The sequence below is a fragment of the Dermochelys coriacea genome, chromosome 24 (genome assembly GCF_009764565.3).
Source record: "Dermochelys coriacea isolate rDerCor1 chromosome 24, rDerCor1.pri.v4, whole genome shotgun sequence".
NCBI lineage: Eukaryota > Metazoa > Chordata > Testudines > Dermochelyidae > Dermochelys > Dermochelys coriacea.
Genome location: NC_050091.1, coordinates 14,017,873 through 14,033,908, shown reverse-complemented (window position 1 = coordinate 14,033,908; position 16,036 = coordinate 14,017,873). Strand labels below are relative to the sequence as shown.

General features: G+C 47.3%; 1 protein-coding gene across 1 annotated transcript; it reads left to right on the top strand.

Moving 5' to 3' along the window:
- The first annotated feature begins 244 nt into the window (after positions 1 to 244).
- On the top strand, positions 245 to 15,792 carry LOC122457431 (uncharacterized PPE family protein PPE12-like). Its single transcript, XM_043502300.1, has 19 exons — positions 245 to 284; positions 585 to 640; positions 1,721 to 1,744; positions 2,195 to 2,251; positions 3,332 to 3,355; positions 3,807 to 3,863; positions 4,936 to 4,959; positions 5,410 to 5,466; positions 6,547 to 6,570; positions 8,634 to 8,690; positions 9,762 to 9,785; positions 10,237 to 10,293; positions 11,374 to 11,397; positions 11,849 to 11,905; positions 12,986 to 13,009; positions 13,461 to 13,517; positions 14,589 to 14,612; positions 15,064 to 15,120; positions 15,769 to 15,792. Exons 1-19 carry the CDS (start codon positions 245 to 247, stop codon positions 15,784 to 15,786), a joined length of 762 nt encoding a protein of 253 aa, XP_043358235.1. The 3' UTR covers positions 15,787 to 15,792.
- The last annotated feature ends 244 nt before the right edge of the window (positions 15,793 to 16,036 follow it).

Sequence of the window (16,036 nt, the reverse complement as noted above, 5' to 3'; positions counted from 1 at the left end):
TATTGCTCTCATCTGGTGTGGCTGTTTTGAAGCTACCAGATGGTACAATCTCTGCTATCCTGGTGGGGAATTGAGCAGGGGACATTCCTAACTTCTCTTTCTCTTGTAGCAAAACAACCAGTTCTGGTCGGTGGTGAGTATCAGCACTTATCTTTGCTATCTGACTATCTTGCTTTGCCTCAATACTCTTCTGTATCGCTGCTCACTAACAGCCCAATCCTTTGCTGGCAAAGCCCTCTACGCAATGGCTGTCTTGACCCCTTTGATCCCATCAGTCGGGCTTGGTATAACCAATCTGCAGCCTTGGGATGTTGGTGTTTTACCAAGGTTTATCTCTTCGTTTCCACCACTGGATGAGAATGATGTTGGGGCAGATGCCCAGTTCATGTAAATTTGCCATAGCTTCATAGAAATCCACGGGGCCAGGTTCCCACTGGTGCAAATTGTCCAGAGAATCACTAGAATCAAGACGCCACAATCCCAGATGTTCAAAATTGTCCATGGCCCACTGGGTCGATGGAATAATCGTTGGAGCCCTATAGGTGTTACCATAATAGACATAAGAAACATTCCCCATCTTGCAGGGCTCCGGAAGCGTAAGACCGGCAACGTGGGCGACGGAAGCTTTGACGACAACAGTGTAAGTGGCAGAGATTACCTCTCCAAGCTACGTAGCTTCACACACATCAATGAATGGACCCCATTTCAGCTACTTTGAGGTCTGGTAAAGTTTACCTGCGTGGAGCATTAGGTTCGTTTGCCCATGTTGCGAAGGTGGCATGGACAGTCCTCCTACTGCACAGGGCTCATGAATATCTCCCAGGGCTTATACACATTCCCTGCGGTAGCAATGAAAATGACAGAAGAGGTTTTTTGATATCACTCAGAAGACACTTCTGCTGGGAGCTACCTCAGGGGGTCACCAGGGGAACACATATTTGGGAGGATTATTTGAGATTGCCAGGGTTGAAGGAAGGTTGCCGTCCCCACAATTCCTTTGGGCACCCATGAAATAGCCTGCAGGAGAGTCTTTTTCATCACCCACAATGCATTGCATCTGGGAGATATCCCAAGAGTTTTGGGATATATGCCCATCCCCACTCAGGGCCTCATGAGAATTTCCCATGGCCTCATGGGAGGATGATCTCTTCTTCTACAAGTCCACTGGACAGGCATGAAGTGTCCCACAGTTACTTTGGGTGCCCACTAAATGTCTCACCAGAGATCCTTCCGAAATCACACGAAATGCACTGCTCTTGGCAACAGTCCTTGGAACTCAGGGTAAATTGTGGCCTATCAAGGATACCTTGGCTGACTCCTTTGCTATTAGATTAAATTTGCATCATGTCACCTGAGTGAGAATAACATGTGGCTTGTTTCTTGTGGAATAATAAAGGAGACTCAGATATCTGTGAATAAGGAACGCCCTCAGCTGTGAGGGGATCTCAGCATAGTATAAGAGCTGAAGTTATAGATTAGCACTGAGGAGATATTGCCTTTGTCTATAGCATTGATGAGGCCAGCACTGGAATACCGGTCCTTTTAGTAGAGATGATAGGGGGGCCCATTCCTCTGTTCCAGCCCATGGAGGGTCATCAGGGTATATTGGCCTATTGCACTCATCTGGTGTGGCTGTTTTGAAGCTACTAGATGGTACAATCTCTGCTATCCTGATGGGGAGTTGAGCAGGGGACATTCCTAACTTCTCTTTCTCTTATAGCAAAACAACCAGTTCTGGTCAGTGGTGAGTATCAGCACTTATCTTTGCTATCTGACTATCTTGCTTTGCCTCAATACTCTTCTGAATCGCTGCTCACTAACAGCCCAATCCTTTGCTGGCAAAGCCCTCTACGCAATGGCTGTCTTGACCCCTTTGATCCCATCAGTCGGGCTTGGTATAACCAATCTGCAGCCTTGGGATATTGGAGCTTTACCAAGGTTTATCTCTTCGTTTCCACCACTGGATGAGAATGATGTTGGGGCAGTGCCCAGTTCATGTAAATTTGCCATAGCTTCATAGAAATCCACGGGGCCAGGTTCCCACTGGTGCAAATTGTCCAGAGAATCACTAGAATCAAGACGCCACATTCCCAGATGTTCAAAATTGTCCATAGCCCACTGGGTCGATGGAATATCCGTTGGAGCCCTATAGGTGTTACCATAATACACATAAGAAACATTCCCCATCTTGCAGGGTTCTGGTAGCGTAAAGACCGGCAACGTGGGCGACGGAAGCTTTGACGACAACAGTGTAAGTGGCAGAGATTACCTCTCCAAGCTACGTAGCTTCACACACATCAGTGAATGGACCCCATTTCAGCTACTTTGAGGTCTGGTAACGTTTACCTGTGTGGAGCATTAGCTACGTTTGCCCATGTTGCAAAGGTGGCATGGACAGTCCTCCTACTGCACAGGGCTTATGAATATCTCCCAGGGCTTATACACATTCCCTGGGGTAGCAATGAAAAATGACAGAAGAGGTTTTTTGATATCACTCAGAAGACACTTCTGCTGGGAGCTACCTCAGCGGGTCACCAGGGGAACACATATTTGGGAGGCTTATTTGAGATTGCCAGGGTTGAAGGAAGGTTGCCGTCCCCACAGTTCCTTTGGGCACCCATGAAATAGCCTGCAGGAGAGTCTTTGACATCACCCACAATGCATTGCACCTGGGAGATATCCCAAGAGTTTTGGGATACCTGCCCATCCCCACTGGGGGCCTCATGAGAATTTCCCATGGCCTCATGGACGATGATCTCTTCTTCTACAAATCCATTGGATAGGCATGAAGTGTCCCACAGTTACTTTGGGTGCCCACTAAATATCTCACCAGAGATCCTTCCGAAATCACACGAAATGCACTGCTCTTGGCAACAGTCCTTGGAACTCAGGGTAAATTGTGGCCTATCAAGGATACCTTGGCTGACTCCTTTGCTATTAGATTAAATTTGCATCATGTCACATGAGTGAGAATAACATGTGGCTTGTTTCTTGTGGAATAATAAAGGAGACTCAGATATCTGTGAATAAGGAACGCCCTCAGCTGTGAGGGGATCTCAGCATAGTATAAGAGCTGAAGTTGTAGATTACCACTGAGGAGATATTGCCTTTGTCTATAGCATTGCTGAGGCCAGCACTGGAATACCGGTCCTTTTAGTAGAGATGATTGGGGGGCCCATTCCTCTGTTCCGGCCCGTGGAGGGTCATCAGGGTATATTGGCCTATTGCTCTCATCTGGTGTGGCTGTTTTGAAGCTACCAGATGGTACAATCTCTGCTATCCTGGTGGGGAGTTGAACAGGGGACATTCCTAACTTCTCTTTCTCTTACAGCAAAACAACCAGTTCTGGTCAGTGGTGAGTATCAGCACTTACCTTTGCTATCTGACTATCTTGCTTTGCCTCAATACTCTTCTGTATCGCTGCTCACTAACAGTCCAATCCTTTGCTGGCAAAGCCCTCTACGCAATGGCTGTCTTGACCCCTTTGATCCCATCAGTCGGGCTTGGTATAACCAATCTGCAGCCTTGGGATGTTGGAGCTTTACCAAGGTTTATCTCTTCGTTTCCACCACTGGATGAGAATGATGTTGGGGCAGATGCCCAGTTCATGTAAATTTGCCATAGCTTCATAGAAATCCACGGGGCCAGGTTCCCACTGGTGCAAATTGTCCAGAGAATCACTAGAATCAATACGCCACATTCCCAGATGTTCAAAATGGTCCATGGCCCACTGGGTCGATGGAATAATCGTTGGAGCCCTATAGGTGTTACCATAATAGACATAAGAAACATTCCCCATCTTGCAGGGCTCCGGAAGCGTAAAGACCGGCAACGTGGGCGACGGAAGCTTTGACGACAACAGTGTAAGTGGCAGAGATTACCTCTCCAAGCTACGTAGCTTCACACACATCAGTGAATGGACCCCATTTCAGCTACTTTGAGGTCTGGTAACGTTTACCTGTGTGGAGCATTAGCTACGTTTGCCCATGTTGCAAAGGTGGCATGGACAGTCCTCCTACTGCACAGGGCTTATGAATATCTCCCAGGGCTTATACACATTCCCTGCGGTAGCAATGAAAAATGACAGAAGAGGTTTTTTGATATCACTCAGAAGACACTTCTGCTGGGAGCTACCTCAGCGGGTCACCAGGGGAACACATATTTGGGAGGCTTATTTGAGATTGCCAGGGTTGAAGGAAGGTTGCCGTCCCCACAGTTCCTTTGGGCACCCATGAAATAGCCTGCAGGAGAGTCTTTGACATCACCCACAATGCATTGCACCTGGGAGATATCCCAAGAGTTTTGGGATACCTGCCCATCCCAACTGGGGGCCTCATGAGAATTTCCCATGGCCTCATGGACGATGATCTCTTCTTCTACAAATCCATTGGATAGGCATGAAGTGTCCCACAGTTACTTTGGGTGCCCACTAAATATCTCACCAGAGATCCTTCCGAAATCACACGAAATGCACTGCTCTTGGCAACAGTCCTTGGAACTCAGGGTAAATTGTGGCCTATCAAGGATACCTTGGCTGACTCCTTTGCTATTAGATTAAATTTGCATCATGCCACCTGAGTGAGAATAACATGTGGCTTGTTTCTTGTGGAATAATAAAGGAGACTCAGATATCTGTGAATAAGGAACGCGCTCAGCTGTGAGGGGATCTCAGCATAGTATAAGAGCTGAAGTTGTAGATTAGCACTGAGGAGATATTGCCTTTGTCTAAAGCATTGCTGAGGCCAGCACTGGTCCTTTTAGTATAGATGATTGGGGGGCCCATTCCTCTGTTCCGGCCTGTGGAGGGTCATCAGGGTATATTGGCCTATTGCTCTCATCTGGTGTGGTTGTTTTGAAGCTACCAGATGGTACAATCTCTGCTATCCTGGTGGGGAATTGAGCAGGGGACATTCCTAACTTCTCTTTCTCTTGTAGCAAAACAACCAGTTCTGGTCGGTGGTGAGTATCAGCACTTATCTTTGCTATCTGACTATCTTGCTTTGCCTCAATACTCTTCTGTATCGCTGCTCACTAACAGCCCAATCCTTTGCTGGCAAAGCCCTCTACGCAATGGCTGTCTTGACCCCTTTGATCCCATCAGTCGGGCTTGGTATAACCAATCTGCAGCCTTGGGATGTTGGTGTTTACCAAGGTTTATCTCTTCGTTTCCACCACTGGATGAGAATGATGTTGGGGCAGATGCCCAGTTCATGTAAATTTGCCATAGCTTCATAGAAATCCACGGGGCCAGGTTCCCACTGGTGCAAATTGTCCAGAGAATCACTAGAATCAAGACGCCACAATCCCAGATGTTCAAAATTGTCCATGGCCCACTGGGTCGATGGAATAATCGTTGGAGCCCTATAGGTGTTACCATAATAGACATAAGAAACATTCCCCATCTTGCAGGGCTCCGGAAGCGTAGAGACCGGCAACGTGGGCGACGGAAGCTTTGACGACAACAGTGTAAGTGGCAGAGATTACCTCTCCAAGCTACGTAGCTTCACACACATCAATGAATGGACCCCATTTCAGCTACTTTGAGGTCTGGTAAAGTTTACCTGCGTGGAGCATTAGGTTCGTTTGCCCATGTTGCGAAGGTGGCATGGACAGTCCTCCTACTGCACAGGGCTCATGAATATCTCCCAGGGCTTATACACATTCCCTGCGGTAGCAATGAAAAATGACAGAAGAGGTTTTTTGATATCACTCAGAAGACACTTCTGCTGGGAGCTACCTCAGGGGGTCACTAGGGGAACACATATTTGGGAGGATTATTTGAGATTGCCAGGGTTGAAGGAAGGTTGCCGTCCCCACAATTCCTTTGGGCACCCATGAAATAGCCTGCAGGAGAGTCTTTTTCATCACCCACAATGCATTGCATCTGGGAGATATCCCAAGAGTTTTGGGATACCTGCCCATCCCCACTGGGGGCCTCATGAGAATTTCCCATGGCCTCATGGAAGATGATCTCTTCTTCTACAAATCCACTGGATAGGCATGAAGTGTCCCACAGTTACTTTGGGTGCCCACTAAATATCTCACCAGAGATCCTTCCGAAATCACACGAAATGCACTGCTCTTGGCAACAGTCCTTGGAACTCAGGGTAAATTGTGGCCTATCAAGGATACCTTGGCTGACTCCTTTGCTATTAGATTAAATTTGCATCATGTCACCTGAGTGAGAATAACATGTGGCTTGTTTCTTGTGGAATAATAAAGGAGATTCAGATATCTGTGAATAAGGAACACCCTCAGCTGTGAGGGGATCTCAGCATAGTATAAGTGCTGAAGTTATAGATTAGCACTGAGGAGATATTGCCTTTGTCTAAAGCATTGCTAAGACAAGCACTGGAATACCGGTCCTTTTAGTAGAGATGATTGGGGGGCCCATTCCTCTGTTCCGGCCTGTAGAGGGTCATCAGGGTATATTGGCCTATTGCTCTCATCTGGTGTGGCTGTTTTGAAGCTACCAGATGGTACAATCTCTGCTATCCTGGTGGGGAATTGAGCAGGGGACATTCCTAACTTCTCTTTCTCTTGTAGCAAAACAACCAGTTCTGGTCAGTGGTGAGTATCAGCACTTATCTTTGCTATCTGACTATCTTGCTTTGCCTCAATACTCTTCTGTATCGCTGCTCACTAACAGCCCAATCCTTTGCTGGCAAAGCCCTCTACGCAATGGCTGTCTTGACCCCTTTGATCCCATCAGTCGGGCTTGGTATAACCAATCTGCAACCTTGGGATGTTGGTGTATTACCAAGGTTTATCTCTTCGTTTCCACCACTGGATGAGAATGATGTTGGGGCGATTCCCCAGTTCATGTAAATTTGCCATAGCTTCATAGAAATCCACGGGGCCAGGTTCCCACTGCTGCACATTGTCTAGAGAATCACTAGAATCAAGACGCCACAATCCCAGATGTTCAAAATTGTCCATGGCCCACTGGGTCGATGGAATAATCGTTGGAGCCCTATAGGTGTTACCATAATAGACATAAGAAACATTCCCCATCTTGCAGGGCTCCGGAAGCGTAGAGACCGGCAACGTGGGCGACGGAAGCTTTGACGACAAAAGTGTAAGTGGCAGAGATTACCTCTCCAAGCTACGTAGCTTCACACACATCAGTGAATGGACCCCATTTCAGCTACTTTGAGGTCTGGTAAAGTTTACCTGCGTGGAGCATTAGGTTCGTTTGCCCATGTTGCGAAGGTGGCATGGACAGTCCTCCTACTGCACAGGGCTCATGAATATCTCCCAGGGCTTATACACATTCCCTGCGGTAGCAATGAAAAATGACAGAAGAGGTTTTTTGATATCACTCAGAAGACACTTCTGCTGGGAGCTACCTCAGGGGGTCACCAGGGGAACACATATTTGGGAGGATTATTTGAGATTGCCAGGGTTGAAGGAAGGTTGCCGTCCCCACAGTTCCTTTGGGCACCCATGAAATAGCCTGCAGGAGAGTCTTTGACATCACCCACAATGCATTGCACCTGGGAGATATCCCAAGAGTTTTGGGATACCTGCCCATCCCAACTGGGGGCCTCATGAGAATTTCCCATGGCCTCATGGACGATGATCTCTTCTTCTACAAATCCACTGGATAGGCATGAAGTGTCCCACAGTTACTTTGGGTGCCCACTAAATATCTCACCAGAGATCCTTCCGAAATCACACGAAATGCACTGCTCTTGGCAACAGTCCTTGGAACTCAGGGTAAATTGTGGCCTATCAAGGATACCTTGGCTGACTCCTTTGCTATTAGATTAAATTTGCATCATGTCACCTGAGTGAGAATAACATGTGGCTTGTTTCTTGTGGAATAATAAAGGAGACTCAGATATCTGTGAATAAGGAACGCGCTCAGCTGTGAGGGGATCTCAGCATAGTATAAGAGCTGAAGTTGTAGATTAGCACTGAGGAGATATTGCCTTTGTCTAAAGCATTGCTAAGACAAGCACTGGAATACCGGTCCTTTTAGTAGAGATGATTGGGGGGCCCATTCCTCTGTTCCGGCCTGTAGAGGGTCATCAGGGTATATTGGCCTATTGCTCTCATCTGGTGTGGCTGTTTTGAAGCTACCAGATGGTACAATCTCTGCTATCCTGGTGGGGAATTGAGCAGGGGACATTCCTAACTTCTCTTTCTCTTGTAGCAAAACAACCAGTTCTGGTCAGTGGTGAGTATCAGCACTTATCTTTGCTATCTGACTATCTTGCTTTGCCTCAATACTCTTCTGTATCGCTGCTCACTAACAGCCCAATCCTTTGCTGGCAAAGCCCTCTACGCAATGGCTGTCTTGACCCCTTTGATCCCATCAGTCGGGCTTGGTATAACCAATCTGCAGCCTTGGGATGTTGGTGTATTACCAAGGTTTATCTCTTCGTTTCCACCACTGGATGAGAATGATGTTGGGGCGATTCCCCAGTTCATGTAAATTTGCAATAGCTTCATAGAAATCCACGGGGCCAGGTTCCCACTGCTGCACATTGTCCAGAGAATCACTAGAATCAAGACGCCACAATCCCAGATGTTCAAAATTGTCCATGGCCCACTGGGTCGATGGAATAATCGTTGGAGCCCTATAGGTGTTACCATAATAGACATAAGAAACATTCCCCATCTTGCAGGGCTCCGGAAGCGTAGAGACCGGCAACGTGGGCGACGGAAGCTTTGACGACAACAGTGTAAGTGGCAGAGATTACCTCTCCAAGCTACGTAGCTTCACACACATCAGTGAATGGACCCCATTTCAGCTACTTTGAGGTCTGGTAAAGTTTACCTGCGTGGAGCATTAGGTTCGTTTGCCCATGTTGCGAAGGTGGCATGGACAGTCCTCCTACTGCACAGGGCTCATGAATATCTCCCAGGGCTTATACACATTCCCTGCGGTAGCAATGAAAAATGACAGAAGAGGTTTTTTGATATCACTCAGAAGACACTTCTGCTGGGAGCTACCTCAGGGGGTCACTAGGGGAACACATATTTGGGAGGCTTATTTGAGATTGCCAGGGTTGAAGGAAGGTTGCCGTCCCCACAGTTCCTTTGGGCACCCATGAAATAGCCTGCAGGAGAGTCTTTGATATCACCCACAATGCATTGCACCTGGGAGATATCCCAAGACTTTTGGGATACCTGCCCATCCCAACTGGGGGCCTCATGAGAATTTCCCATGGCCTCATGGACGATGATCTCTTCTTCTACAAATCCATTGGATAGGCATGAAGTGTCCCACAGTTACTTTGGGTGCCCACTAAATATCTCACCAGAGATCCTTCCGAAATCACACGAAATGCACTGCTCTTGGCAACAGTCCTTGGAACTCAGGGTAAATTGTGGCCTATCAAGGATACCTTGGCTGACTCCTTTGCTATTAGATTAAATTTCATCATGCCACCTGAGTGAGAATAACATGTGGCTTGTTTCTTGTGGAATAATAAAGGAGACTCAGATATCTGTGAATAAGGAACGCGCTCAGCTGTGAGGGGATCTCAGCATAGTATAAGAGCTGAAGTTGTAGATTAGCACTGAGGAGATATTGCCTTTGTCTAAAGCATTGCTGAGGCCAGCACTGGTCCTTTTAGTATAGATGATTGGGGGGCCCATTCCTCTGTTCCGGCCTGTGGAGGGTCATCAGGGTATATTGGCCTATTGCTCTCATCTGGTGTGGTTGTTTTGAAGCTACCAGATGGTACAATCTCTGCTATCCTGGTGGGGAATTGAGCAGGGGACATTCCTAACTTCTCTTTCTCTTGTAGCAAAACAACCAGTTCTGGTCAGTGGTGAGTATCAGCACTTATCTTTGCTATCTGACTATCTTGCTTTGCCTCAATACTCTTCTGTATCGCTGCTCACTAACAGCCCAATCCTTTGCTGGCAAAGCCCTCTACGCAATGGCTGTCTTGACCCCTTTGATCCCATCAGTCGGGCTTGGTATAACCAATCTGCAGCCTTGGGATGTTGGTGTATTACCAAGGTTTATCTCTTCGTTTCCACCACTGGATGAGAATGATGTTGGGGCAGATGCCCAGTTCATGTAAGTTTGCCATAGCTTCATAGAAATCCACGGGGCCAGGTTCCCACTGGTGCAAATTGTCCAGAGAATCACTAGAATCAAGACGCCACAATCCCAGATGTTCAAAATTGTCCATGGCCCACTGGGTCGATGGAATAATCGTTGGAGCCCTATAGGTGTTACCATAATAGACATAAGAAACATTCCCCATCTTGCAGGGCTCCGGAAGCGTAGAGACCGGCAACGTGGGCGACGGAAGCTTTGACGACAACAGTGTAAGTGGCAGAGATTACCTCTCCAAGCTACGTAGCTTCACACACATCAATGAATGGACCCCATTTCAGCTACTTTGAGGTCTGGTAAAGTTTACCTGCGTGGAGCATTAGGTTCGTTTGCCCATGTTGCGAAGGTGGCATGGACAGTCCTCCTACTGCACAGGGCTCATGAATATCTCCCAGGGCTTATACACATTCCCTGCGGTAGCAATGAAAAATGACAGAAGAGGTTTTTTGATATCACTCAGAAGACACTTCTGCTGGGAGCTACCTCAGGGGGTCACTAGGGGAACACATATTTGGGAGGATTATTTGAGATTGCCAAGGTTGAAGGAAGGTTGCCGTCCCCACAATTCCTTTGGGCACCCATGAAATAGCCTGCAGGAGAGTCTTTTTCATCACCCACAATATATTGCATCTGGGAGATATCCCAAGAGTTTTGGGATACCTGCCCATCCCCACTGGGGGCCTCATGAGAATTTCCCATGGCCTCATGGAAGATGATCTCTTCTTCTACAAATCCACTGGATAGGCATGAAGTGTCCCACAGTTACTTTGGGTGCCCACTAAATATCTCACCAGAGATCCTTCCGAAATCACACGAAATGCACTGCTCTTGGCAACGGTCCTTGGAACTCAGGGTAAATTGTGGCCTATCAAGGATACCTTGGCTGACTCCTTTGCTATTAGATTAAATTTGCATCATGTCACCTGAGTGAGAATAACATGTGGCTTGTTTCTTGTGGAATAATAAAGGAGACTCAGATATCTGTGAATAAGGAACGCCCTCAGCTGTGAGGGGATCTCAGCATAGTATAAGAGCTGAAGTTGTAGATTAGCACTGAGGAGATATTGCCTTTGTCTAAAGCATTGCTAAGACAAGCACTGGAATACCGGTCCTTTTAGTAGAGATGATTGGGGGGCCCATTCCTCTGTTCCGGCCTGTAGAGGGTCATCAGGGTATATTGGCCTATTGCTCTCATCTGGTGTGGCTGTTTTGAAGCTACCAGATGGTACAATCTCTGCTATCCTGGTGGGGAATTGAGCAGGGGACATTCCTAACTTCTCTTTCTCTTGTAGCAAAACAACCAGTTCTGGTCAGTGGTGAGTATCAGCACTTATCTTTGCTATCTGACTATCTTGCTTTGCCTCAATACTCTTCTGTATCGCTGCTCACTAACAGCCCAATCCTTTGCTGGCAAAGCCCTCTACGCAATGGCTGTCTTGACCCCTTTGATCCCATCAGTCGGGCTTGGTATAACCAATCTGCAGCCTTGGGATGTTGGTGTTTTACCAAGGTTTATCTCTTCGTTTCCACCACTGGATGAGAATGATGTTGGGGCAGATGCCCAGTTCATGTAAATTTGCCATAGCTTCATAGAAATCCACGGGGCCAGGTTCCCACTGGTGCAAATTGTCCAGAGAATCACTAGAATCAAGACGCCACAATCCCAGATGTTCAAAATTGTCCATGGCCCACTGGGTCGATGGAATAATCGTTGGAGCCCTATAGGTGTTACCATAATAGACATAAGAAACATTCCCCATCTTGCAGGGCTCCGGAAGCGTAGAGACCGGCAACGTGGGCGACGGAAGCTTTGACGACAACAGTGTAAGTGGCAGAGATTACCTCTCCAAGCTACGTAGCTTCACACACATCAGTGAATGGACCCCATTTCAGCTACTTTGAGGTCTGGTAAAGTTTACCTGCGTGGAGCATTAGGTTCGTTTGCCCATGTTGCGAAGGTGGCATGGACAGTCCTCCTACTGCACAGGGCTCATGAATATCTCCCAGGGCTTATACACATTCCCTGCGGTAGCAATGAAAAATGACAGAAGAGGTTTTTTGATATCACTCAGAAGACACTTCTGCTGGGAGCTACCTCAGGGGGTCACTAGGGGAACACATATTTGGGAGGATTATTTGAGATTGCCAGGGTTGAAGGAAGGTTGCCGTCCCCACAATTCCTTTGGGCACCCATGAAATAGCCTGCAGGAGAGTCTTTTTCATCACCCACAATATATTGCATCTGGGAGATATCCCAAGAGTTTTGGGATACCTGCCCATCCCAACTGGGGGCCTCATGAGAATTTCCCATGGCCTCATGGACGATGATCTCTTCTTCTACAAATCCACTGGATAGGCATGAAGTGTCCCACAGTTACTTTGGGTGCCCACTAAATATCTCACCAGAGATCCTTCCGAAATCACACGAAATGCACTGCTCTTGGCAACAGTCCTTGGAACTCAGGGTAAATTGTGGCCTATCAAGGATACCTTGGCTGACTCCTTTGCTATTAGATTAAATTTGCATCATGTCACCTGAGTGAGAATAACATGTGGCTTGTTTCTTGTGGAATAATAAAGGAGACTCAGATATCTGTGAATAAGGAACGCCCTCAGCTGTGAGGGGATCTCAGCATAGTATAAGAGCTGAAGTTGTAGATTAGCACTGAGGAGATATTGCCTTTGTCTAAAGCATTGCTAAGACAAGCACTGGAATACCGGTCCTTTTAGTAGAGATGATTGGGGGGCCCATTCCTCTGTTCCGGCCTGTAGAGGGTCATCAGGGTATATTGGCCTATTGCTCTCATCTGGTGTGGCTGTTTTGAAGCTACCAGATGGTACAATCTCTGCTATCCTGGTGGGGAATTGAGCAGGGGACATTCCTAACTTCTCTTTCTCTTGTAGCAAAACAACCAGTTCTGGTCAGTGGTGAGTATCAGCACTTATCTTTGCTATCTGACTATCTTGCTTTGCCTCAATACTCTTCTGTATCGCTGCTCACTAACAGCCCAATCCTTTGCTGGCAAAGCCCTCTACGCAATGGCTGTCTTGACCCCTTTGATCCCATCAGTCGGGCTTGGTATAACCAATCTGCAGCCTTGGGATGTTGGTGTATTACCAAGGTTTATCTCTTCGTTTCCACCACTGGATGAGAATGATGTTGGGGCGATTCCCCAGTTCATGTAAATTTGCAATAGCTTCATAGAAATCCACGGGGCCAGGTTCCCACTGCTGCACATTGTCCAGAGAATCACTAGAATCAAGACGCCACAATCCCAGATGTTCAAAATTGTCCATGGCCCACTGGGTCGATGGAATAATCGTTGGAGCCCTATAGGTGTTACCATAATAGACATAAGAAACATTCCCCATCTTGCAGGGCTCCGGAAGCGTAGAGACCGGCAACGTGGGCGACGGAAGCTTTGACGACAACAGTGTAAGTGGCAGAGATTACCTCTCCAAGCTACGTAGCTTCACACACATCAGTGAATGGACCCCATTTCAGCTACTTTGAGGTCTGGTAAAGTTTACCTGCGTGGAGCATTAGGTTCGTTTGCCCATGTTGCGAAGGTGGCATGGACAGTCCTCCTACTGCACAGGGCTCATGAATATCTCCCAGGGCTTATACACATTCCCTGCGGTAGCAATGAAAAATGACAGAAGAGGTTTTTTGATATCACTCAGAAGACACTTCTGCTGGGAGCTACCTCAGGGGGTCACTAGGGGAACACATATTTGGGAGGATTATTTGAGATTGCCAGGGTTGAAGGAAGGTTGCCGTCCCCACAGTTCCTTTGGGCACCCATGAAATAGCCTGCAGGAGAGTCTTTGACATCACCCACAATGCATTGCACCTGGGAGATATCCCAAGAGTTTTGGGATACCTGCCCATCCCAACTGGGGGCCTCATGAGAATTTCCCATGGCCTCATGGACGATGATCTCTTCTTCTACAAATCCATTGGATAGGCATGAAGTGTCCCACAGTTACTTTGGGTGCCCACTAAATATCTCACCAGAGATCCTTCCGAAATCACACGAAATGCACTGCTCTTGGCAACAGTCCTTGGAACTCAGGGTAAATTGTGGCCTATCAAGGATACCTTGGCTGACTCCTTTGCTATTAGATTAAATTTCATCATGCCACCTGAGTGAGAATAACATGTGGCTTGTTTCTTGTGGAATAATAAAGGAGACTCAGATATCTGTGAATAAGGAACGCGCTCAGCTGTGAGGGGATCTCAGCATAGTATAAGAGCTGAAGTTGTAGATTAGCACTGAGGAGATATTGCCTTTGTCTAAAGCATTGCTGAGGCCAGCACTGGTCCTTTTAGTATAGATGATTGGGGGGCCCATTCCTCTGTTCCGGCCTGTGGAGGGTCATCAGGGTATATTGGCCTATTGCTCTCATCTGGTGTGGCTGTTTTGAAGCTACCAGATGGTACAATCTCTGCTATCCTGGTGGGGAATTGAGCAGGGGACATTCCTAACTTCTCTTTCTCTTGTAGCAAAACAACCAGTTCTGGTCAGTGGTGAGTATCAGCACTTATCTTTGCTATCTGACTATCTTGCTTTGCCTCAATACTCTTCTGTATCGCTGCTCACTAACAGCCCAATCCTTTGCTGGCAAAGCCCTCTACGCAATGGCTGTCTTGACCCCTTTGATCCCATCAGTCGGGCTTGGTATAACCAATCTGCAGCCTTGGGATGTTGGTGTATTACCAAGGTTTATCTCTTCGTTTCCACCACTGGATGAGAATGATGTTGGGGCAGATGCCCAGTTCATGTAAGTTTGCCATAGCTTCATAGAAATCCATGGGGCCAGGTTCCCACTGGTGCAAATTGTCCAGAGAATCACTAGAATCAAGACGCCACAATCCCAGATGTTCAAAATTGTCCATGGCCCACTGGGTCGATGGAATAATCGTTGGAGCCCTATAGGTGTTACCATAATAGACATAAGAAACATTCCCCATCTTGCAGGGCTCCGGAAGCGTAGAGACCGGCAACGTGGGCGACGGAAGCTTTGACGACAACAGTGTAAGTGGCAGAGATTACCTCTCCAAGCTACGTAGCTTCACACACATCAATGAATGGACCCCATTTCAGCTACTTTGAGGTCTGGTAAAGTTTACCTGCGTGGAGCATTAGGTTCGTTTGCCCATGTTGCGAAGGTGGCATGGACAGTCCTCCTACTGCACAGGGCTCATGAATATCTCCCAGGGCTTACACACATTCCCTGGGGTAGTAATGAAAAATGACAGAAGAGGTTTTTTGATATCACTCAGAAGACACTTCTGCTGGGAGCTACCTCAGGGGGTCACTAGGGGAACACATATTTGGGAGGCTTATTTGAGATTGCCAGGGTTGAAGGAAGGTTGCTGTCCCCACAGTTCCTTTGGGCACCCATGAAATATCCTGCAAGAGAGTCTTTGACATCACCCACAATGCATTGCACCTGGGAGATATCCCAAGGGTTTTGGGATACATGCACATCCCCACTGCTGGCCTCATGAGAATTTCCCATGGCCTCATGGGAGGATGATCTCTTTTCCACATGTCCACTGTAGAAGCATGAAGTGTCCCACTGTTACCTTGTCCTATTCATAAGTTACTAGATGGTACAACCTCTCTTACCCTGATGGGGAGTTGAACAGTGTGCGTTCCTAACTTCTCTTTCTGTTGTAGAGAAACAACCAATTCTAGTCTGCGGTTTAGTATCGGCAGTCCTCTTTGCTGTCTGACTATCATAGTTTGCCTCAAGAGTATCCTGCATCGCTGCTCACTATCAGCCTAACCATTTGCTTGCCAAATTTTCTAGGCAACTTCTGTCCCCCTGTATGTCATCAGTGGGTTGTGGTGAAACTATTTATGCAGTCTTTAGATGTATGAACTTTTGCAAGGATTATATTCTTTTCCAGCAGTGGTGAGAGTGATGTTGGGGTCAGATCCCCAG